We start from the raw sequence: 25,720 nt of genomic DNA, 5'->3' as shown, positions 1-25,720 counted from the left end.
AGGTCAGGTTAACAATAGACTGGCATGCTGAAGTGTAGAAAGGCTTAATTTGAAGCAAGAGAATAGAAAGTGGGGGGGAAAATGCAAATGGGAAAAAATACAGATTGTCAACAGGTGATAGAGAATAGGGATTCAGTGTAATATGAGAATCCCTTGAGCAGGCTCCTTTTATTTTCACTGAGGTTTGCATAGAGATCATAACTCGGGTAAATTTGATTGAAATCTTGACTGGACCAGGTCTCTTTGTTCACAATTTAGATGTGCAAGTAGTTTATATTGTGATAGATCTATGTGAGGACAATATTCCAAAATGCACTTCAAAGACGAGGGAGGTTTCAACTTCGGGGACAGATCTTCAGAAAAAAGAAAATTTGGTGTGTTTGTGTGTGCACACATGCATTTTGTTTTCTTTAATTGCAAAAGACATTATTATTCAATCCAGACCATGGAGTGATAATGTTACAATCCTGGGTTATGCTATCATACAATTGGATACGGCATTGTGGGCCAAAATCCAGACGGCTAAAGGGTTCAATAGAAACTTTACAATTGTCCCCAATTTTGAATGCAGACTGGTATCTCAGCCTTTTGGAATAACCATACACATTGTAGTCACCAGGTCTATAACATCATGGCAAAAGTCTGAGGTGATCAAATAAAATTTGATACAATTGGGGTGACTGGCTGAAGCAATTGCCTTAACAAAGACCGAGCACCTAACTAGTGGGAAATATGGATTATTTTGCAATAAACACATCAAAACAGTTTAAACAATCTAACTCACCTATGGTCTTTAATGTCAATAACAGGGGAAAGATTCCTGTATCTTTTAAGTGCATTTAATTCTGATATATCATGCTTTTGTGTAGAAATGTATTATCCCCAAAGACGAAGGATTGGAATGGCAGTTTTTGAAAGTGAATGCTAGCAAACAAATTATCTTGTGCTATGAAACTATTTGCATTTTACTGACTACTTATTTTTTAGGATCCAGAAGCTTCTGCTGGTGAAATTAATTTGAGCCAGACTGTTCCGATTCACCATGAACCAGAACCTAGTATCCAGGAGAATGTTCTACCAGAGTGGAGTGAAAAAATGGCCCGTGGAATTCTAACAGGTGAGTAGTTAATGTATGTAAGTGAGTTTAGAAAACATTAATCTCACTATTAGGAATGTACATGTATACAAGATGATCTCCGGTAGAATTACTCATGTATGCTTCAGGACCTAGAATGTGATTTCTGATGTAATATTAGTTTACCCATCCATATGAGACCAATGAAGCTATTAGATCCGACTGTTCTTGAAAAAATTAGATCATAGTTATGGTTGTAATATTTATATGTTTGTAAAATTTAAGATACAAGTAATATTGATCATCAATGGTCAAAACCACAAATCTATATTCTGAAATGTTGTTGTTTGCTGCCCTTAACAAAATTGCTGTATTTGCTAAAATTCCTACGCCGTGGACTGTCCTGCATTGTCTTCAATGGTCAGCAACATGAACAAGTTGTTATTTGTCATGGTCTTGACCTAGCTAATTTGAGTTGAATGATTCCGACCACTGTCAGCATCCAAGCAAATTGGCTCTAAGTTGCACGAAAAAAAGACTTGGCTTGAATAATATTCTCAGCACACTTTTATTTAGCGCACAAATGGATCTACCTCACTAAGTTGATTTTTCTCTACACCCTAACTATGACTCTAATACATTCTGCACCCTCTCCATTCCTTTGCTATGTACGGTATGCTTTGTATAATGCGCAAGAAACAATACTTTTCGCTGTAAACTAATACATGTGACAATAATAATACTGAAAAAAGCTCAAATTTTAGTTTTGACTTTTTCTGTCCCTCGTGCCTCTGTTTCTGGCTGTCCTTTAGTGCAGCTTGTGAAAGAACACACTAGATATTGTTCTACAGGAGCATCGTAAAAAATACTATTCTTTTAATGTGTATCTTCTCTCGTATGTTGATAGGATCTTACAAACTGGTCTTTTTCTGCCTTGTGGTTTAAAATGTCCAACTTGGATATTGAAGTGGTGAAAACTTAACTTTAGATTCAATTTCTTTCCTCACAAAACTTGTCTATAGCTGTTGGGAATTTCCAGCATCCCAAGGTGAAAACTTCAAATTAAGCCCAGGTTTGAAGGACAGAGCAATGCACCATAAATATTTTATAACCATTTAAACATTAGAGTAGCAATTTTATTGGTGTTTATGGTGCATTTTCTTTGTACAATGGGTTAGAAGTATTTTAACTGAATACATTGGCATGAATGAAAGAACAGAACTGAAAATAGAGTAAAGAAATGAGTTATTGTAGTTTGGACTTATCACTGTTTGTGAAGACCCACAGGCACCTGAAGTAGATTTGTTTGGAAGATGCAATACATTGTTTTGCATGTAAATGAAGTGTATTGACTAACCAGCAATAATACAATGCTGTAAATTAACAATTGCCTATTTAATCCACCTAATTTTCTTTTGATTGTGATAGTTGAACAAATCCTTGTAGTTAATCTAACATATTTATTTGGTATTTGAACAAGTCATTTTTTTTGCTCTCTGGACCTGTGATGCCTGTAATTTGGGGCTTGTGACTTTCTTTCAAATGCAAGGCTTTTAATGTGGACCTGCCTAAATATACACACAGCTTCCTAATTAGAAGCCAGAGAATGGCGATGTCCTCAAGATGGCAAGGTATATTGCCTTAATTGCAATGAACTAATCCTTCTCCCTGAAAATATACAGCCATTTAATGTCAGATGATTCTAATAACCACAATTTCCTTATATCAGGTGTTCAAATCTGCCTTAATCTTTCTAGGTTGTGAAATTTACAAGTGAGGTTAATACTTGGATAGCTCTAACCCTTGAAATAATTTGTCATTTATTTTGAAGTGTTCACATCCTTTCAGTTGCTATTTTATTCTTATGAAATTTAACTTATTGGACTTATTGCCAGCCAAATGTCAAAGTATTTGGCACTCTGGTGTTTCCAGCTGGTTTGAGTATGTAGATCTTCAGAATCAGACTGGAAATGTTTGGGCACAGCTTTTATATCCTGCACATTTATATGCAAGTAATTATCTGATTATGAAGGATGTTGCATTATCCACTTTATGTAAGGTTACATGTTAAGAGTATTCTTGCTCATGAATGAGCAATGTGATGGGAAATCTAATTAATAAAACAATTCTTTAAAAAAAAAAATTTCAGGAGCCTCATGGTTGAGCTGGGGTTTGGTTAAAGGAGCTGAATTCACTGGTAAAGCGATCCAGAAAGGAGCTTCTAAACTGAGAACGCACATTCAGCCTGAAGATAAGCCTGCGACAGTCAGTCCAACGGTGGAAAAAGGACTTAGTGTTGCAAGACAGGCAACTGGAGGTGCCGTAAAAGTCAGCCAGTTCTTGGGTAAGCTAATAACCAGTATACAATATTTACTTTCAGAAAGGATTGTTTATGAAACTGAAAATGGATAAACAGTAGATGTTGACATTTAGAGATTTATTTTCTGACCACTTTTCAAATAAAGGATTCCTGCCCTTTGTATGTGCATTTGGTTAACTTGCAATGCAGTTTGTTATGGTTTAACATTAAGGAATAAAAATTCTTAGTGTAGCAGCTGAACTTGAGAAAATATGGTCAGAGGAGCATTGGTGCAGGAGATTGGGGAGATGAAATCTATTTAATATTGACTCCATTTTGTGTTGATAGTTTTAAACAGAAACTTTGAGCAGTGCTCTGGTAATGTTCAGAGCATTTTCTTTACACTGTACATTTAATTTCCCCTCCTTTGCCTGGAAATCTATTATGAGGATTCTGTTCACCAGATTCTTTTGGTGCTCTGTCTGCTGTAAAGCAATATAATTTGTAGTACATTTTTAATATTTAATTCCAAAATTAGATGCTTATCCAAACCTAAATTGAAATAAAAACAGACTTTTGAATGGACCTACCTTGCATTAAGTTGATCTTTCTCTACACCCTAGCTATGACTGTAACACTGCATTCTGCACACTCCCGTTTCCTTCTCTATGAATGGTATGCTTTTTCTATGTAGCGCACAAGAAACAATACTTTTCACTGTATACTAATACATATGACAATAAATCAAATGAAGAAAATGCTGAAAATACTCAGCAGGTCTGGTAGCATCCGTGGGGAAGAAACTGTTTCTTTCTCCGTAGGTGCTGCCTGACCTGAGTATTTCCAACATTTTCTGTTTCTTATTTCCAATATCCTATGTCTGCAGGCTTCTGTTTTTCTTTCTCGGTCAAATTGAGCTGCTTATCCTCAAGAATGGAAACAATAGTGATTTATAATGTTAACCAAAATGCAATGCCCAGTTTTCCGCAACTTTCAGAAAGGGGAAGTCTGCTAAACAAAGGAAAAGGGCTGGTTGTGATCTTAGTCACTGGAATATTCTGCTTGCAATGCCCTCAGTCAATTCTTTCAAATATAAATACTTTCAGCAAATCTGGTTAGAAAAATAACAGTTCCACGTGGACTCATAATTTCAGAAATTTTAATGTGCCCTAAGGCACACATGGTCTTCTGTCCCTTTAGTTAGAAAGTTGCTCAGCCTCTGGGTTCATTACCTTCCATTAGAAGTTACTGTTTACAATGCTGAAATCTCTGGCTGATATATTGTAATTGTTTTCTGTTTGTTGCTCTATTCCAATCCATAGATAGTAATGCATATGGGAACTGATTTTGGTTGATATACTGGTTTTGCAGATAAACTGGACTAAAGACTCATGTATAGCAAAGAGCAACTCTTTGTCCAGTGAACTGCTGAACATTTCTTCAACAGAGCCTGTTGTCATAGTCATGTCCTCTCTAAGCACAGATTTGTACTAGGATTTCGTTTAATGAAATTTTTTTACTTCTGTACTATACAGGTCTCCGCAACTAAAATTCTTTTGCCAGTGTATTGTCACTGTCTCTGCAAGCAGGTGCACCGAATTATGCTAACTGCTTGCAAGACTGGAATGGGCTAGGAACCAGACGTGAAGTAGGAGGGTTTTGTGAGCAGAGCTGAGGGTGAGCAGAGACAGGAGTGCTGCTTGGTGGGGATAACAACAGTGCTGGGGCGTGGGAAGCTAGAATTAAAAGTATAGCAAAGAAAGCATTTAGAATTAGCATAATTTCAGCACCTTTGATTCACACCACCCTTGATATCTCATGCTGTAAATGTCAGGAGTGTGCTGATTGGACTGACAAGTGGCAAGTAACATTTACACAAGTGCCAGGTAATGACCATCACCAATAAGAGGCACTCTAACCACTGTCCCTTGACATTCAGTGGTGTTACCATCATTGAATCCCCCACTGTCAACGTCTTTAGGGTTACCAATGACCAGAAACTCAGCTAGACTTGCCACATAAACAGTGGCTATGAGAGCAAGTCGGAGGCTAGGAATACTGTGACAAGTAACTCCCCTCCTGACTCCTGAAAGCTTGTCCACCATCTACAAGGCACAAGTCAAAGTCTGATGGAATACTCCCACTTGCCTGGATGAGTGCAGCTCCAACAAGCTTGACACCATCCAAGACAAAGCAGCCCGCTTCATTGGCACCGCATTGACTCCCTCCACCACTGAGGCTCAGTAACAGCAGTGTGTACTATCTACAAGATGCATTGCAGAAATTCACCAAAGATGCTCAGACAGCACCTTTCAAATCCACAATCATTTCCATCTAGAAGGACAAGGGCAGCAGATAAATGGAAATACCACCACCTGCAAGTTCCTCTCCAAGCCGCTCACCATGCTGAGTTGGAAATATATCGCCATTCCTTTGCAGTCGCAGGGTCAAAATCCTGGAATTCTCTCCCTAACAGCATTGTGGCATGTAGCATTTCAAAAAGGCATCTCATCACCACCTTCTCAAGGGCAACTAGGGATGGGTAATAAATGCTGGCCAGCCAGTGATGTCCATGTCCTACAAATGAATAAAAAATAGAGAAGGTCGCAGCTTCTATTTCAGTTTGGTCTTTAATATATGACCATGAATGTACCCTAAATCACTGAGTTTTAACTTTTATGTAAATTAGGCTGTAGCCTCTTCATACAAGTTTACTCAGTAGCTGCATTTGTCTGCAACATATTTTTTTTTAAATTCTCAGTTGATGGACTTTGTGCTGTTGCCAGTACTGTTGGAAAAGAGCTTGCTCCACACGTAAAGAAACACGGAAGTAAACTGATTCCAGAAGCTATAAAGAAAGATAATAATTCAAAAGCCAATCTAGATGGAGCCCTCGTGGTGGCAGCGAGTGGAGTTCAAGGTACACGTTGATCTATTTTGTTTCCATTTACTTGCGTAAGTAGTTAGAAATGTATGATGTCATTTTAAATTCGTAACTTTTTGTTAAACTTACAGAAATAATCAAATAAAAGGAATACCGATGCAATTTATACAATAGTTCAGAAGGGCATTATTTGGATTAGTGAATAACTTCAATAATTTGAACATCACATTAAAGAACCGAAAAGACCATTTGATCCATCAAAGATCTTTCTTTAATTAACCAAACTACTTGCCGCCTTGTTGTCCCCCTTTCCCTTTCTAGAAATGCATCAGATTCTCTAAATCCATAGAAATGTACAGCATGGAAGGAGGCCATTTGGCTCCTCATGTTCACACCATTCAATAAGTAGCCAAACAGCCTAATCCCACTTTCCAGCCTTTGGTCTGTACTCTTGTAGATTATGGCACTTCAATATATACCGCAGAATTGGTATGCCCAAGTATTTTTAAATGTTATGTGAGTTTCTGCCTCTACCAATCTTTCGAGCAATGAGTTCCAGGATCCAACCACCTTTTTGAGTAAAAAAGCTGCCTTGAATTTCCACTAAGCCTCTTATAAATCAATGCTGTGCTGAGAGATGAGTCCTGCAACCAAGGAAATAGAGTCTTCTTACCCACTTTACGTAGAGTCTTCATAATTTTATGCACTTAATTAGGTCTCCACTTGGTCTCCTCTGTTCCAAAGAAAACAATCCGAGTCTATCCAATCTTTACTCATAACTAAAATATTCCCATCCAGGCAACATCCTTGTAAATCCACTCTACCCTCTCTAGGGTAATCACATCTTTCCTTTAATGCAGTGACCTAAACAGTACCCAGTACTTCAATTGTGGCTTAACTTGTGTTTTATACAGTTCCAGCATAATCTCCCAGCTCTTATATGCTGCAGCCAATAAAGGCAAGTATACCATATATCTTCCTGACGACCTTATCTCCTTGTCTAGCCACCTTCAGAGATCTGAGGATATGCACTCCAAGCTCCTTCTGCACTTCAGTGTGCTACCATTTTATTATGTATTCTCTTGCTTTTATAGCTTTTCCCCAAATACATTGCCTCGCACTTCTCTATCCACCTTACCGGTCAGTCCATTGATGGCATCTTGCAATCTACAGCTTTCCATTATCAATTTTTTTGTGCTGTCTGAAAACTTCTTAATCCTACATGTCCAAATCATTGCTATATAGCACTAAAAGCAGAACCCCATTGGAGACAGTATTCTGGTCACAAAAAACTCTTCATGCACTACCCTCTGCTTTCTGCCTCAGCTAATTTTGAATCCAGCTTGCCACTTTGCCTTGGATCCCAAATGGATTATTCATTTCAATAACCTTCCTTAGTCTATAGTCTTGTTGTTATAGAGTCATAGAGGTTTACAGCATGGAAATAGGCCCTTCGGCCCAACTTGTCCATGCTGCCCTTTTTTTTTTAAACCCCTAAGCTAATCCTAATTGCCTGCATTTGGCCCATATTCCTCTGTACCCATCTTATCCATGTAACTATCTAAATGCTTTTTAAAAAAACAAAATTGTGCCTGCCTCTACTACTACCTCTGGCAGCTTGTTCCAGACACTCACCACCCTCTGCGTGAAAAAATGTCCCTCTGGACACTTTTGTATCTCTCCCCTCTCACCCTAAACCTATGCCCTCTAGTTTTAGACTCCCCTACCTTTGGGAAAAGATATTGACTATCTAGCTGCTCTGTGCCCCTCATTATTTTATAGACCTCTATAAGATCACCCCTCAGCCTCCTACGCTCCAGAGGAAAAAGTCCCAGTCTATCCAGCCTCTCCTTATAACTCAAACCATCAAGTCCTGGTAGCATCCTAGTAAATCTTTTCTACACCCTTTTTCTAGTTTAATATCCTTTCTATAATAGGGTGACCAGAACTGTACACAGTATTCCAAGTGTGGCCTTACCAATATCTATTATCTACAATGTGAATGTCATTCTTCTAGATTAACTCCCTAATTTTGACTTGTGTCTCTAGAATTTATATAATTTATCTTGATTGACTCTATATAATAAAAGGTATCAATCACTTGTATCATCTGACAATCTGCTTTCCCAAAGACAAGCTGAAATTCCTTAACATTTCCTGATAAAGCTAGAATTGTTCTTGTATTCTCGAGTAAACTATGCTGTTTTGGTAATCGGAACTGCAGAGAGAGTTCTAGATGAGATCTCCTTGACTTTCTAAATAGGACAAATAAGGAACAATGCAACCAGATTTAGAAGGATTTAGAGCTATAGGGTTACTGGGCCAGTAGGTGGTGATGCGTTACATTTAGCTGCATTAAATGCAACTTGTAAGGAAGCAGATTTGTATCTTATCTCCATTTACCCACCTTGGGTCTATAATGCCATACCACCTTAGACGAATAAAAATCTTCTAATTTCAGCTTAAAATAATTCATTGAACGAGCATCAATTACTGCTTTTCTGTTAGAGACTTCCCTGTTTCTACCACTCTTTGTGTAAAGATGTGTTTCCTCATTCAACTATTACCACCAAGATTGTTGACCTTGTATTTTAATACCCTGAGGATCTGTTTCTCTCACTTCTCTCATTTCAACCTCTATAAACTGCAACTTGTTCAGAATGCTACCAGAGGGTTTCTTGTTCATTGAAAGCTCTGTATTTCCAAGGTCCATGCCAGGCTTCATCAAATCCTTTTGAGTCAACTTCATAATCCTTGTCCTTGCCTCCAAGTGTCAGCATTGTCTTTTCTCCATCCTACATTAGTGACAAAATATGCACATTTATGCATTGAAATTTAAAGTCCTTGTAATCTGTGCCTTGTGAATCAGTAATGATATTGACATTGTTATTATCAACCCGGGACGAGGTTATATGACTCTGCATGCTTGTTTATCAATCTTGGAGCCATTTGAGCTCTAGGTGAATCAGCTGGCGAACATCAGCCCAAAGGCCCTACTCGCATCTTCTAACGTTGGTCTATTTTTAATTTTCTATTTTTCTTACTCAACCTTTGGTAGCTTTGAAGTTTCAAACAAAATTAACTTGCAAGTTCAGGATCGTGTCAAATCATTGCTTACTAGTTGGTTTTAATTTGCAGGATTTGCAACTGTCTGGAATGGTTTAGAGTGTGCAGCCAAGTGTATAACCAAGAGTGTGGCAGCAGAGACCGTCCACACTGTGAAACATAAGTAAGCAGCTGTTTATTTAAAACAGAATTTATTGCAAATTCAGGTTACAAAAACTGTACATATTTGGTTCTTAACTGCGTTTTATATTTTCAGACACAGGAACACAGCGACTTGCATTTCCAAAAAATTAAATAAATTGAATTAAGTAGCTTAATTTATTTGAAATTAATTGCTTTAAACTAGCTTTCACCTTTTTGGCATAGTGCATAAAGATCATTTTTGTGAATCATTTCAGGTGACTTCATGCTGACTGATTTATTATCTCTACTATTCTATTGATATAAACATGGTTCTCTTTCCACTTACCCTGTATTCTGTGGGAATTGGGTCCACCCACATGGTCGCTGATCTAATTTATTTTATTTCATTTAATAATGAAGAACATAATTTCAGTTTTCCATTGACCTAATTTCTGTATGAACTTCTGTTTGGTGGATTTTTGCCATTTGGTCTCTTTCCTCATCATTCAGTAATTAGTCTCTCAACACCAGGTTAAAGTCCCACAGGTTTATTTGGTAGCACAAGCTTTCGGAGTGTTGCCCCTTCATCACTCACCCGATGAACGCTCCGAAAGCTCATGCTACCAAGTAAACCTGTTGGACTTTAACCTGGTGTTGTGAGACTACTTACCGTGCCTAACCCAGTCCAACGCCGGCAACTCCACATCTCATCATTCAGAACATTGTACTCCACTTCCTCATAGGTTTGGAGGAGAGATTAATCAAATGTCTTCTATTTTTATTTGACCACTATTGCCAAACTTAGTTTAGCATTCTTATTCCAGATCTGGTTACTGCCAACTGAAAAATGTCACTATGGTTGATGGCTTACACTGTCTTGTGTGATACTGAGTTTTACAGACCAGGTTTCATCCTTGTGCTCTGTTAACTAATCTCTCCAAGGACAGCATGGCAATGCTACTGCTACCCTTAATACTAAGCGCGAGAGAAGAAAAAGGAAATCAGTTGTAGTTTCTGCTCCTCGCCAGAGATAAGTGACCCTGCAAGGAAATATTCATGTTCCACTCTTTGGAAGTAAATTTGCATAGCTTTATAAAGCAACCAAAGCATACACATCAATAAAAGTATGTTTTATCACATGGTAATTCACCCCCTCTGCTGATTGACAGGAGAATCCAGTGAGTACTATATCATTTAGATGTTGTGAAATGATTGGCCCATTTATGTAAAGGCATGACTGGACAGGAATTCTCTGGCTGTTCATGCCCCATTACCAGTGAGGATGGGGAATTTGGCACTCAGCCAACTCTTTCACTGCAGCAGGACCAGAGAATCCCACTGGCATGAACAGCCGGAGAATCCCATCCCTAAATAATCCTATCAGTATTCTTTTTGAAATTTGCAATTGGTTTGTAATTTTGTTAAATCCAATTTATTCCTGACCTCAATGACAGCTCCTCGTCTGTGTGTTTCTCTGTCAGTTAATGGGCCCCGTCAACATCTCATGATATATGGTATTCCCTTTTGTTCCACACACTCAGCATGCCAGCCTCTAACTCAACAGTACCCGATCCTTAACCAACTGAGCTTGCTCAATACTTTTGTCTGTCATTTGAAATGGTCAATGTTTTTTTTCCACTTGTGACATACTGGGTGTTGGATAGCATTGTGTTTATGACAATGAGCCCATAATCTGGAGATTAGCAGTAACCAACTGTCAGAAAAAGACTGGAGTAAAGGAAAGAGAACCCTAAAATTTGAATGAAATTCTGCATCAAGTGCACAGCTTGTTAGCATTGTGATTCTTTCTTTTCTGGCTGCACTGCTTCTTGAAATGATCAAAATGCTCCTTTCTGATGAAGGTATGGTTCTGCTGCTGGGAAAGCTACAGACAATGCTGTGAATTCTGCCATCAATGTTGGTGTGACAGCCTTTAACATTGATCACCTGGGTATCAAGGCTGTGGCACGACGCACCGCAAAGGAAACTGGAAATGCGATCCTAGTTGATTATAAATTACAAGAAAAACCGGAGAAACAAGAAAAGAAATGAATAATTTCAGCTTTGAGAAGACCTTGAATCCATTTGATGGAATTTTAAATGTTAACATGTAACTGACAATGCTATATGAGTAGTTACATTTTTCAGAATTCAATTTTCAACTAACAAGCAACAGTTCATCTTGCAGAATGAAGAGCCTATTTATTGCACTTTATATCAAATATGCTTAACTGATTTTGTTACTTTGACTTTATTTTCAGATGTTGGGATGGACATTAATGTACTAAGAATAGAGCACTTTGAGTTTAAAAAATATATATTTTGGCACTGAAGTGTTTGGGTGTTTTCTTCCATCTTTTCATGAATGTCGGTAGTTCTGCCTCCGTCTCCGCTTTATATCCTAAATGAATTGGTTGTAAAGCAAAATTGACATGTATCAGTGCACCAGCTTATAAAATAAAGAGTAATACTTCATTGGATATATACTTTGTGCAGTGCAACTTTAAATGTAGTTCTTAAACTTAAAAAATATATATTTTTGAATGGAAATTGATTTGATGGGGAAAAGTTTAAAAACAATCTGGATGCAACTATTTCCCATAATTGAATAAACAAGGCAATTTGAAATAGAATCCCAACAGTGCAGGAGGAGGCCATTTGACCCATAGAGCCTGCACTGACTGACAGAACACCATACCCTGCCCTATCCCCATAACCCCCACACAGTTATACCCCACTAATTTACACATCTTGGGACACACATCTGTTTAACCTGCATAATCATTTCAGGGGTAAAAACATCTTGCTCTAATGCCCTTCAGGATGTAATACCATTAACTAAAAACACTAACATTGAGACAAAAGCGGTGGTAGGTTTCAATCTCAGTTGGCTCATATGCAATTTTTCAGAGCTTCAAATACTAGTCTTTAGTGGAACTTTACAACTTTGAATAGTTCATGCGACTTCAAATTGTGAAGTAGTGAAATTCAATGGTTCAGATCTGTAATCAATAAAATGACGAGATTGAAGCACATTAACATCTGAAATAATTTTTGGCAGGAAAGGATAACGTCTGAACAAATGTTTTTGCTTCCATCCCAAGGATATTGATTTAAACTAAAGCTTGTAGTATTCCTGTAACATTAACTTTTACCTGAAAATTTAAGCTAATAAAGTATTCAAATTCCTTTTCATTTAAAGTGCCTTAGTTTTAATTCACTGAGATATCTGTATAATTCTATGATATATAACTGGCTTAAAGTTTGTTTGTAAATAAGGCAGGTGATTGGTTGCTTTGTTGTGCAGCTTATGTAACACGCAGAAAGCTTGACATTGATCATATGATCTCATCTAATTTACTTTTTTATAGCAAAGTTACAATCTATGAAAAACTCTGCCTTGAACAAATGGCCATAGAATGTTTGACAATTCCTCAGCTGCTTGTATGAGATTGGTTGGCCATTGTTTTTCGCCTACTTTGTTGCAAAGTATTATTTCTTCTTTCGTAACTTTCCTCCATAACCAAAGCTCCCCATACAGATTGTAAAGGGTAATTTGAGAGATTTGTTTAACAGTTACAATTACCAATGTGCTAATGTTGTGTTAGGAATACATCCCAAATTTCTCTGCACCGTACAGTTATCTTCCATTTTTGATCTACCCTGACTGCTTTCGTGACTGACTTTCATCCCCCTCCGCAATTACCTTCCAGGCTCAGGTGAGGTTGATGCAGTAGCATCTTGATCAGTAGTTTAGTTAGAAGCAACCATAGAATTTGAAACATTCTGGATCAAAATCCTGGAACTTTTAACTGTAACCAGAGGGACTGCAGCAGTTCAACGAGTCTGCTCACCACCGCCTTATCAAGAGCAATTGGAGATTGGCAATAAATGCTAGTCTTGCCAGTGACACCCAGATTCCCTAGGAAAAAAATAAACACCTATGGACTTTGTCATTCATGAAATCAGTCATGGGTTCTGAAGGAATTCCTTTAAATCAATAAAGTTTTATTTTATAGAAACATTATACAATTGTTGGTTACAAATTAAATTATAAAACACTTGCATTAAACAACTACAGCGATAAACCTCAAGTTTGGATGTTGGTTTTCATTATATTGAGAGAGTATGAAAGCTACTGGTTCAGTAAAGTGCTGCCAGGCTTCACTGCTGCTACCCGTTCCAATCTTGATTGCACCTACAAAAGGATAAAAGTTTCAATTGTTAAACTGCACTGAATTTAGTCATTCATGCAAAAATGCTCAGTTAAATTAATCCTGATTACTTATAAACTGTTCAGTTTACTAGCTAGAGAGGAAGTTAATAACTAGCAAAGAATATATAGTAAAAAGATTTACGACCTCAGTTTTTAAAAAAAACTAATGTCAGGCAGCTGTCTGCTTCTGATCCAGAATACTTTAGGTTCAAGTCCCAATCTAAGACTTGTTGGCTATAGAAGAATCCAGCCAACTGGATGGGCAATTTAGTGCACATGCATATTTGGACCCCAGCCCAGATAAATCCAAATATAATGATTGATTCTACGCTAACCACATGGGGGGGGGGGGGGGGGGGGGGGGGAGGAGGAAGAAAAGAGGGGTGACGGTTGAAGGATAAGTACTGGACAACACATTTGCAAACAAACATCCCTGCTGCTCTGTAGAAGAACACCATTGGATCTTTTACATCCAGGAGAGGGTAGATGGGGCCTTAAGTTAGCACGTCCAGCCATGTGGCACTCCACTAGAATATCACCCAAAATTTATGCGCTCAAAGAGGAACTTGAATCCACAATTTTCTCCTTTCAGGCAAGACCAACTTGAACCATTCTCAAGGCTATAGTACAGATCCCACCCAAACCTGGAATGGAAATTGACTCAAATGATGCAACACTGAAGGAGATCATTCAGTCCATTATGCCGGTGGCAGAGAGGCAATCTGTCGACAAATCAAAAAGTAGGAATAATGAAAGTATTAATATCTTGGAACATTCTCATTGGGATTGAGGAGTAAATTGATTATTAAAAAAACCAATTCCTACAATGTGTGCAGGACTCCTCTCTCTCGAGCTGTATGATAATATGCTCACAAAAATAATTTTTTTCTAACGTCAGGAAATAGAGGCAGTTGTAAATAATTTATATTTGTTTTGTGGGTGTTAGAGAAAAGGTAAAGTTTAATTTTGTGTTTCTGTATTTGAAAGGGTTTGGTTCAGATACCTGCATCGTAATGAGGGTTTACAATGATAAAGCAAAGAGTTTAGAAAAACTGGGCTATTGCTCAGTAGCCGGGGGCCACACGGAGACCGAAAGAACTTGAATTATTTGTAAGCGAATGCCAGGAAGAGATGGCCACAAAACAGGGAACTGCAGAAACCAGGGAATGTTACAAAAGAGAATTCTAGGAAGACTGAAATCAAAAAGGAAAAAAAAAACTACAGAAAGGGGAATTAAAGTGAAAAGCCAAAAAAGGGCTTTGAATTAAACAGCTGCAGGGATCAGATTTAAAATAGGCTAGGTAAGAAGCCAGATATCTGAGGTGATCAAATGGTGGGTGACACCCTAATATAGCCTGTGAAGCAGTGGTGTTCTGTTGGCGTGGCTGGGGACCTGAGAGATTGCATGAGAACCTGAATGCACGTGGCGATCCAGGACAGAGGAGTACCGAATGGAGGTTGAAATCCTGGAGGTGGATCCTTGGTGAAAGCATCTGAGAGAAAGTATTGTGTGGGAGAATATTCCACAGTGTGTTCAAGAGCGGAGATTGTCTGCTACACAACGGTTTTCAGAGTTCCAATGAGATTAGTTTCCCCATGTTGTGAGGGGTTTGATGAGAAATCCACAGTTGTTGTTTTGGGTTGCATCTGTTACTTGGTTTCAGAGTGTGGCGTATCTGACCACAGCTTGCCAATTGGTTTACATGGACAGCATACTTACTGAGAACATCAGAGTACAAGATACATTTTGAAACTTGTGTTGTCCTCACATTACAGATATATATATATATATATCTGTAGTGTAGGAGTAGTGTATTATAGTTAATCTTGTTTAATAAACAATGTATTCTTTTGTGTTAGCTACAAGTCATCTTGCTCAGCTGCAGATTAAACCTCTCTTTTGACTTGTCTAGCCGATGAGCAACAGCCACCTTTTTGTTCCTCACGACTCTTGGAGGTATTTCTGACTGCTAACCTATCCCTAAGAGTTCTAATTCAAGCAATATTCCTCTTATAGACTTAAACTCCTCTTCTAAATCAGTTAGCAAAACACAGGCTTACATGCTCCTACTCAGGTTGCCAACCCTAGTGCTCTCAGAACACTTCTGGAGAGAGACAGAGACATGGCTTGATTCTTATCCAGGCAGGAACTGACAGTTTTAAAAATTAAAGAGAAACCGCATTTTCCCTGCAAGTTTAGCTCCACCCATGAAGCACATCATTCTGTTTATCAACCTAATCAAAACACTACTCTGAAACCCAGGGGAAAAACCAAGTAAACACAAATGTATCAACTCTGTTTAGACAAACTCGCTATTAGCTAAAAGAGTTAGTATCCTGCAGTCTCAGCATGGAGCTGCAAGTTTTTTCCAGACAAATTGATTCCTTGAAACAAAACACTGTCTCTTACAAGAAAGATGATATAAATATATATTTCCTAAAGGCACCATTATCACCACAAGATGACCAACAAAATGAGATGCAGAAGTATAACCAAAGAGATGCAGAAACATAAAAGTTAGAATCTCTACAGTACAGAAGGCGGCCATTCGGCCCATTGTGTCTGCACTATCCCAACCAGATCATATTCCCACAACCCCACATATTTACCCTAATAATCCCCCTGACACGAGGGTCAATTTAGCATAGCCAATCAACATAACCCGCACATCTTTGAACTGTGGGAGGAAACCGGAGCACCCGGAGGAAACCCATGCAGACACGGGGAGAACATAGACACTGAACCGGGTCCCTGGCGCTGTGAGGCAGCAGTGCTAACCACTGTGCCGCCCTGGTGCAGGTGTTCAAAAATAAAGGGTTTTAAAAATATATAGTGGAGAAACTGGAGAACTTGGGTAGAAATAGTTGAAGCTAGATTGATAATTTATTTCAGAAATACCTCCAAGAGTCGTGAGGAACAAAAAGGTGGCTGTTGCTCATCGGCTAGACAAGTCAAAAGAGAGGTTTAATCTGCAGCTGAGCAAGATGACTTGTAGCTAACACAAATGCCCTCGAGGGCAAAGGTTGCCCAAACATAACTATTTGCAGTTTTGAGTTACCTGATTGAAATTCTGGCTGAGCCTTGTAAGCATTGCATTGTGTTCCACCATTTGTTTCTGGTACACGGCCAACTGAGAAGATTCAGCTGTAAGTTTTTCTGCAATGTAAATAATGTAACACATCTCTTTAAAAACTGGAATCCCAGTATTTGCACACACAAAGTTGAGACCAAATTTAATCTTGAGGGGAATCAGGGTTAGAGCACCCCTATTGGGGAGAGTGTAATTACAAAACGTGGGCAGTTCCAATATAAAAGTGAATACAAGAATTTTAAGAAATTCGCATAAAATCTTTCATATCGTCAATCTCCTGTGGCATTGAGACCAAAGATCAACCATGTCCATATTAAGTGGCAGAGCAGACTTGAAAGCTTATATGGTTTACTCCTGCTTCTATTATTTATGTATTATATGTCTCGTAGGGAGTCAGGACTGTAGTTTTCAGGTGAAGTGGAGTGTAAGAGGTCAGGGGAATAATTGGGTCAGGGTACACAGGAGTAATTCTATGTCCTCATTTTGATTCTAGTGCCAGATTAATTACAGACCCTAGAGGGGGATATCCTAGCGTTAACTATGTCACATGTAAAGAGGCTGCCATCTCTGAATATTGCTGCTTTACATGTTCGCTACTTGCTCCATATTCAGCTAGGTGCCAGACAAAGTGTATCTAGGTTATTGGAAGAGCAACTTGGCGAAGATATATACTTTACCAAATTATAGTGCACAGAAAATTATCAGCATTATGACCACACCAAGCATATTGCCACTTAATTTTCTGGGCAGTAAATACAGATGAAATTCATTATTTGCCAAGTACCTGACATGTAATTCTAGGCAGGGTGTAAAAGCTTCATTTCACAAAAGGCACACACAATTTTATCATGTAATTGAATTCTTGCAATGCAATAAAGCACCAAATCTATTCTATTCTTTTCACTCTTTAAAACCACAATCTCCAAAACATTTTCTGCATTGCAATTCCATCAACGTTTCCTGCATAGAGCAAAGTGGAATTACTTTCAGTGGGAGAAAGATTAGTGTCTGTAAAAGAATTCAGTGTTATTTAAATCTACATGAGCGAAGGTAACAGTTGTTCATCTTATAGATGCTAGGTTGAGGACCAATTAAAATATTACAGTGTTATCTGCAGAAACTAAGCATTGCATAAAAGGCATCATAATCCCTCTGTCCAAACAAAAATATTAAGTTTCTTCATAAATGCTATTTCCCCTTAACTTCCTGACTCTATATTCAAGAAAGGCACAACTATTTGGATCTAAATTGTGCTCCATTTTCATTTCTTCATTCCATGTTACACTGTTTACTCTACTGAAGCAGATCATTTTACACAACTGGTCTATGTCAGCACTTATGATCCACACAAGCCCTCCCCACTAATTTAAGTTGATTGACATGCTTTTCTACTCCTTTCTCCCTCATGCTTTTCTAGCTTCCCATTAAAAGCATTTATAATATTCGCCTCAACTGCTCCTTGTGGTAGGTAGCAAGTTCCACAATCTTTCACCTTATGGATGAAGGACTTCCTCCTGAATTACCCATTGCTTATATTAGTGATCTCATAATTATGACTTCTTCAGACAGTCTTAGTTTCCCTACGTCTACTCCATCAAATCTCTCTATCAGGGCACCCCTCAGGTTTTCCATTTTTTAGGGAGAAAAGCCTTGGCCCATTAAGCCTTCCCTGAAAAGGCAGTTATGGTATTAGCCATGCAAATCTTCTTGCACCTTCTCCAATACCTCTGTATCCTTTTTAATAATATGGAGACACAGTACAGAACAATACACTGTACTGTTCAGTGGGCTAACCAAGGTTTTATACTAGCTTAACATAAATTCTCTGCTTTTCAATTTTATTCCTCTAGAAATGAAATGTAGTGCTTGCTTTGTTCTCACCATGAACCCTGGCTTTTGAATTTGACCTGACACGGGGTGGTTCAAGATTACTTATGTTTTTCATTCCTAAATCTAACCAAAAAATTTGACATTTTTGTCCCTTGTAAACTTCACGCAAATTCAATAAACTCAGCTGGCTGCTTAGATAATCAAATCATGTTTCAGTTTAGATTTACTTTCTGATTAATACATCATAGGTACAAATGCAATTTGTCAAAGATGAAATGTCCCCAATGGGACAGCCATTGACCACGAGAGAATTGTATTGATGAAGTGCTTCACTACAACTGGATTTAATCTCCTGCTCTGGTACAGACAATACTCCAATCAGACTATCCAGCATCTGGCAATGGCAACATGAGCACCAAGAATAGAATCACTGCTTTAATCGAGTGAGAAAGTAAAGCTTGATCTCTGACTGCTAGCAACACCTTACTGTGTCTTGCAGTTAGAGGGATATGGAGCCTGTACACAAGCCTGCAAGGCTGGAGTGTATCGTTCCTGCTTGAAATAATTGGATTCAAGGCTCTCCTGTTATAATAATTGGAGTGCAAGAGTCTATCGGCATAGGAAGGAATACAAATGAACAAAAGGAGAGAAGAGAAAGAAAGACACCTTTAGCATAAATTTGTGTCCTCACATGAAAGTAAAATATTTTTTCTTCTACAATCACTCCCATCTGCCTCCATGATGAGAACGAGCAAGATTAGTCAAATCAGTCACCAAGATTTTAAACCAGTTTCGGTTGTCAAGAAGGTAAAATTTACAAATGAATAAGGTCAAGTGGGCAACCCTAATAATTAACACTAGAAGAAAATTACCTTTTAATATTCCCTCATGCAAAAGGAAGTCATGGCATCTCTATAGAACTAAAAGGGGACACGCTATGCCAAAGCAGCTCACTGGTCAAAACCAAATCAAAAGGAAAATATTTTACATTTGGAAAACAGGGATTCATATCAACTCAGCCAAATGCAACAAAAGCCATTAGATTATCCAAAATCTAATTCAAGAAGGTAGTGGTGGACAAAGGGGAGGTATTGAAGAGCCGTGAGTAGCATCCCTGCCTCTGAGCCAGAAGCTCTGGGTTTGACTATTGACTGGACGGCTGATACGGATCAGCTTGGTGCTTACATCATGGAGTTTGATTCTCGTTCTGGCTGGGAAAAACCACCTCCTTGCCCTACTTGTGGTGGACATTGTGGGTCAGATCTGCCTTCAAGCAGAGAACTGAAGAAGAAATGGTTGACGAGGGGGAATCCATTAGGAATAGGAGCTCCCTGATTGAGGCAGTTATCGCTGTCCAATCCGGAAGTCCTGCAGAGGTATATAAGGTGCAGTGTTAGGGTTACTGGCACTCAGGGTGTGTACTCTGTACTGGGAAGTACCTGCCTGAGCATTACTAACATGTAAATAAATCCGGATTTGGTGAAGGGACACCAGCCTTGGGAGGAGTTATTTCAGGGGAACAACAATTTGCATGTATATAGTGGCTGCTATTGAAAGGAAATACCCCTAGGTACTCACATAGGTGCAATCAGACAAAATGGCCACCAAACACAGAGATTAGGAAAGGTGACAAAGCTTGGTCTCAGCTAGGTTTTAAGGAGTAGAGGGAAATACTGAAACAGAGAGGGAAATGGAGGGAAATCACCAAACTTAGGACCAGGGAATAAAAGCAGAAAACGATGGAGAAACTCAGCAGGTCCGACAGCATCTGTGCTGAGAGAATAGAGCCACGTTCCAGACTCGAAACGTTGGCTCTATTCTCTCTGCACAAATGCTGTCAGACCAGCTGAGTTTCTCTAGCTTTTTCTGTTTTTGTTTCCGGTTCCAGCATCCGCAGTATTTTGCCTTTATCTGAGGACCAATGAAGAGAGGTGGAGAAGATTACAGGGAAGAGAGGTGGAGAAGATTACAGAGTAGGAGAAAGACCAACTGCAGACAGCCATTAAAAGGTCCCTTGAGGTAGAATCGGGTGAACTCCCAGCATATAATGGTGGCTCTAAATGCATCAGTCTTCACTCCAGTGGTCAGCAGCTCTGCCAAGTTAGCCCACTGCTTACTATTTACTGAATAGTTCGCTAGCATCAGAGTTCGGTCCCATCAACTGGAGGAAGGAGGAAGGATCATGCTCATTTTCATACAAGAGCAACAGGTCAGAATTGGAAAATTATAGCCCCATTAGCTTGATTACAGTTATAGGAAGATTGTTGGAAGGGATATTTAGATCTGTCTGAACCTAGTCAAAAAAACAATTTAAACAGAGGCTCATAAAACTGAAGTAAATGGGAATCAAGGGGATTCTTACCAAGCACAAAGGAAAATGGTTGTGGTTGCTAGAGGACAGCCATTTCAGCTCCAGGAGATCCTCAGGGTAGTGTCTTAGCAAGTAACATTTCCATCACACAACTGCCAGACAATGATCATCTCCAACAAATCTAACCATCACCCCTTGACATTCAATGGCATTGTCATTATAGAATCCCTACAGTACAGAAGGAGGCCATTTGGCCCATTGAGTCTGCACCAACCACAATCCCACTCAGGCCCTATCCCCATAGCCCCATGCATTTATCCTAGCTAGTTCCCCTGACGCCAAGGGACAATTTAGCACGGCCAATCCACCTAACCCGCACATCTTTGGACTGTGGGAGGAAACCGGAGCACCCGGAGGAAACCCACGCAGACACAGGGAGAATGTGCAAACTCCACACAGACAGTGACCCAAGCTGAGAATCGAACCCAGGCTAACCACTGTGCCACCCTAACTGATCACTGAATCTCATCAACATTCTGGGTGTCACCATTGACCAGAAACTAAACCAGTTTTGTCATATAAATACTGTGGCTACAGAGCAGGTCCGAGGCTAGGAATCCTGTAGTGAGTAATGCACCTCCCATCTCCCCTGAGCCTGCTCATCATCTGCAAGGAACAAGTCAGGAACGCGATGGAATACTCTCCACCTGCTCGAATGAATGCAGCTCCAACAGTAATCAGAATCTTGACACCATCCAGGACAAATCTTGATTGGCACCCCATCCACAAATATTTATTCCCTCCACCATCAGTGACAGCCATGTACAAAATACACTGCACTGCAGGGACTCACCAACTCACCAAGGCTCTTTCGATAGCACCTTCTAAACTCATGACCACTTCCATCTCGAAGAACAAAAGCAGCAGATGTATGGGAACACCACCACGGGGGAATTCCCCTCCAAGCCACTCACCATCCTGACCTGGAAATCTTTTGCTATTCCTTCAGTGTTGGGTAAAAATCCTAGGACTCTTCTCTCTAACAGCACTGTTGGTGTGCCTACATCTTAGGGACTGCGGCAGTTCAGGAAGGAAGCTCACCACCACTTTCTCAAGGGCAATAAGGGATGGACAATAAGTCCTTTGAAAGAATTTTAAAAATGCTTAGATGACAGTGTCTCTGTCTCGGAGTGAAAATGCTCCGGGTTCTAACGCACTCCAGGACTTGTTGGCCATAGAAGGAATACAGCCACTGATGCAGGCAGGCCAATGTGTATTGGTGCCAGCTCCAGCTCGGATAAATGAGGAGAATTAGTGGCAGAAAGGGCACCCAGTAGTAAAACCACTGGCAAATACAAAAAAAGTGATGTTTGATATGAATGGAGATGGAGAAGGGCAATCAACCAGCATTGTGATGGTCCCGTTAACATAGAGAAAACTAAAATAGGCAGCAGAATATAGCTTCTAGAAAAGCAGGCCTTGTCGCACCAACCTGGTTACATTTTTTGAGCAAGTTACTCGAATAATCACAAATTGTTACAGCACAGGAGGCTATTTGGCCCATAGCGTATGCACCAGCTCTCCAAACAAACAATATGACTTAGTGCCATTCCTCGGCCTTAAAATGCTTATCCTTTTTTCAAAATCCATCACATCCCTCCCTATCTCCGTAATCACCACCAGCCCCACAACCCTCAGATGTCTGCTACATTCATTTAATTATGGCCTCCTGAACATTCCGATTATAAGTGCTCCACTATTGGTGGCTGTGCCTTCAGTTGCCTAGGCCCTAAGCTCTGAAACTCCCTCTATGAATCTCTCCAATCCTTTTAAGACACTCTCCTAAACATTTCTCTTTGACCATTCCTTCAAGCCATCTGTCTTACTATTACCTTAAGTGGCTGGGTGTCTAATTTTGCTTTATTAACACTCCCATGAAGTACCGGATACTATATTTATATTGTACCATTAATGCAAGTTCTTGTAAAACTTACCGACCAATAATTCTTACAGTTATCAATTTCCCCTTCAATTGGACTTATAACATTTGCCAGTTCAAACATTTTTGGATGACTATCAAAGACGATCGGATAAAATGCTATTTGCACAACTTACAAAAGCGACAAAAACAATTATGGGCAATAATTCAATTTAAAAGTAAAGTTCTGGTGAAGTACTTAGCCAAAAAAAACATGCTAAAGATCCCTACAAAATTTCACCACTCAAATCATTGAAGTTGTTATCGCTTCTCAGCCTTTTGGCTAAGATCAAGTATCAGATCAAACCCAAGATGGGGTCAGCTGCCTCATCTTGTCAGTTTGGATCTTCGTTGTCTCTCTTTTGAGGGGACCTTGAATTGGATTCAATTGGATTTTGAATTTGGTTTTTGGAGCAAGCGAGGAATGGATTTGGGTTTGCCCGGTCCATTCTGAGCATTGGCTTTGTAACTTTAAGGATGGAGCAAAAATTGAGAGAGAGACTTTGGCACGCTCTTAGGATGAACTTTTAAAAGGGCAGTGATAGTGATGTCCTGAGACAAAATAAATCGCATTAAAGGCCGGGTGCCGTGACTTGCAAATAACATGATGGTGGCAAAAACAATAGAAGCCGTCCCTCTCAAAAGTAATTTTAAAACTTTTAAAAAGAAACTGGATGTGCTCGTGCAGGAAGCAGAATTTCCAGCCTTTTCAAGTCTGCAACCCTCAGGTGAGTCTGTCGATAAAGCTGCAACTGCTACACCTCCACGCAGTCATAGAATAGTATCATGGGGCAAATTTTCCTGTTCCGCCCGCCACGGGAATCAGAATGGGCGAGAGGCGGACCATGGAAAGGTCCATTGACCTCGGAAAGGTCTATTGACCTGGGGTGGGATTTTCCAGTTTCGGGGCTAGCATGGCCAGAAAATCCCACCCTCGGGACGCGACCTTACCAGCCGTTCAGGCCACACTCCTGCTACAGTGAACTCAGAGAATTTGGTAGCCAGCCAAATCTCGGTTCGCTGCGGCGGGACGGGAAAATCCCGCCGGCATAAACGGCGGTAAGATTCCGGCCATAGAATCTCCTCAGTGCAGAAGAAGGCCATTGGGCCCATCAAGACTGCACCCACAACAATCCCACCCAGGCCCTATCCCCCTAACCCCACGTATTTACCCTGCCACTCAGGGGCGATTGAGCATGGCCAATCCATGCAACCCACACAAAGTCAATGTGCACTATTACCGATGTTGGCTTTCATCCTCGCATAGCCTTTGGCGGACTCCGGCAGCAGCTCCATTGGGGCAGCAGACTCAGGCCGGCTGTGGGCGCGGGATCTCTGCAGCAGCCAGGAGGCGGGACACTTCCGGGTGGGGCGGGGCGTGGTGACGCGTTGCCCTGGAGACGGTGTAACAAAGGGGAGGCGGGCTGCAGGGACATGGAGCAGCTGAGCAGCGAGCTGGAGCAGGAGAGGCAGATGCGGTAAGAGGGGCATTGCTGCCACTAGCTGCTCCTTCACCAACAGCAGCTCCCACCTGATCCTCCAACATGTTCCCCTGCAGCTGACCCGGGCCAGCATGTGTCAACATCTTCAGTGTGCCCTCTATTCCAGTGTGACAGGCTGCGTGCGCTACCTAGTGGCAATGAGATCTGCATTTATTTTTTTCAACCAGCATACTTTAAGGCAATTCTTTTCTGGGGCTCTCGTTTTTGCTTGTGTTCAGTAATAGTTACTGGAGAAGGCTGGAGCGACTCTCAGGCCATACTCAGATTTTGTATAGGGCTTTGGTCAGGCCACACCCTGGGCTGGATTTCCCAGCTTGGTTCACTGTGTGGAGTTTGCACGTTCTCCCCGTGTCTGCATGGGTTTCCTCCGGGTGCTCCAGTTTCCTCCCACAGTCCAAAAGATGTGCTGGTTAGGTGCATTGGCCATGCTAAATTCTCCCTGAGTGTACCCGAACAGGTACTGGAGTATGGTGACTAGGGGATTTTTACAGTGACTTCATTGCAGTGTAAGCCTACTTGTGATGAATAAATAAACTTTCCTTTATCTGGAGTATTGTATGCAGTTTCGGTGTCCTTATCTGAGGAAGGATGTCCTTGCTATAGAGGGAGTGTAGCGAAGCTTTACCAGGATGATTTTTGGGATGGCAGGTCTGTCATATGAGGAGAGACTAAGTCAGTTAGGATTATATTCATTGGAATTTAGAAGAGTGAGAGGGGATCTCATAGAAACTTTTAAAATTCTAACACAATTAGACAGGGTAACTTCAGAAAGAATGTTCCTGATGATGGGGGAGTCCAGAAGTAGGGGTCATAGTCTGAGGATGAAGGGTAAACCTTTTAGGACTGAGGTGAGGAGAAATTTCTTCGCCTAGAGAGTAGTGAATTGTGGAATTCACTAACACAGAAAGTAGTTGAGGCCAAAACGTTGTGTGATTTCAAGGAGGATTTAGGTATAACTCTTGGGGCTAAAGGGATCAAGGGATATGAGGGGAAGGGGGAATCAGGATATTGAATTCGATGATCAGCCATGATCATAATGAATGGTGGAGCAGGCTCGAAGCGCTGACCACAAAAAGATCGATTTTAATTTATAATAACTTAATGATTCATTGCAAATTAGCAAAATCTGCACACCTTGTGAAGGTAAATTTTGTGGCACTGTGATGGTATATTATGAAACAGATATAGAGATAGTGGAGAGATTTAGAAGGATGATACCAGAAATGCATTGAGAAAGGGTAGGTAGACTTAGGTCTCTTTTCTCTTGAAAACAAGGCTAAGGAGTGACTTTATAAACATCTTTAAATTCATGAAAGGTTTTGGTAGAGTGGATATTCTCTGTTA

At 40.0% G+C, this 25,720-nt stretch overlaps 1 protein-coding gene, 1 long non-coding RNA gene and 1 pseudogene across 4 annotated transcripts in view; 2 read left to right on the top strand and 1 right to left on the bottom strand.

Annotated features, from left to right (window-relative positions):
* sparta (spartin a) overlaps window positions 1-13,541 on the top strand; it is a 32,179-nt gene extending 18,638 nt beyond the window's left edge. For 2 of the 3 annotated variants that reach the window (XM_078222259.1, XM_078222260.1), the window contains exons 4-8: window positions 988-1,117; window positions 3,225-3,419; window positions 6,136-6,294; window positions 9,397-9,487; window positions 11,310-13,541. In XM_078222259.1, the coding sequence (XP_078078385.1) occupies window positions 988-1,117; window positions 3,225-3,419; window positions 6,136-6,294; window positions 9,397-9,487; window positions 11,310-11,499 (765 nt within the window). In that variant the 3' untranslated portion in view covers window positions 11,500-13,541. Of the gene's footprint in view, window positions 1-987; window positions 1,118-3,224; window positions 3,420-6,135; window positions 6,295-9,396; window positions 9,488-9,580; window positions 9,727-11,309 lie in introns of those variants that run through there. The other variant, XM_078222261.1, reaches the window with a different exon arrangement.
* On the bottom strand, window positions 13,512-24,233 carry LOC144499789 (uncharacterized). The gene is made up of 3 exons (XR_013498898.1): window positions 24,116-24,233; window positions 16,723-16,820; window positions 13,512-13,645 (listed from the first exon to the last, which is right to left on the bottom strand). It is a non-coding gene; the product is annotated as an uncharacterized LOC144499789 (long non-coding RNA).
* Window positions 23,138-23,365, top strand: LOC144500170 (U2 spliceosomal RNA; annotated as a pseudogene).
* Window positions 24,234-25,720: the final 1,487 nt, after the last annotated feature.

This window comes from Mustelus asterias, chromosome 10, assembly GCF_964213995.1.
Source record: "Mustelus asterias chromosome 10, sMusAst1.hap1.1, whole genome shotgun sequence".
Taxonomy (NCBI): Eukaryota; Metazoa; Chordata; class Chondrichthyes; order Carcharhiniformes; family Triakidae; genus Mustelus; species Mustelus asterias.
This window is presented reverse-complemented; position numbering and strand designations above follow the sequence as displayed.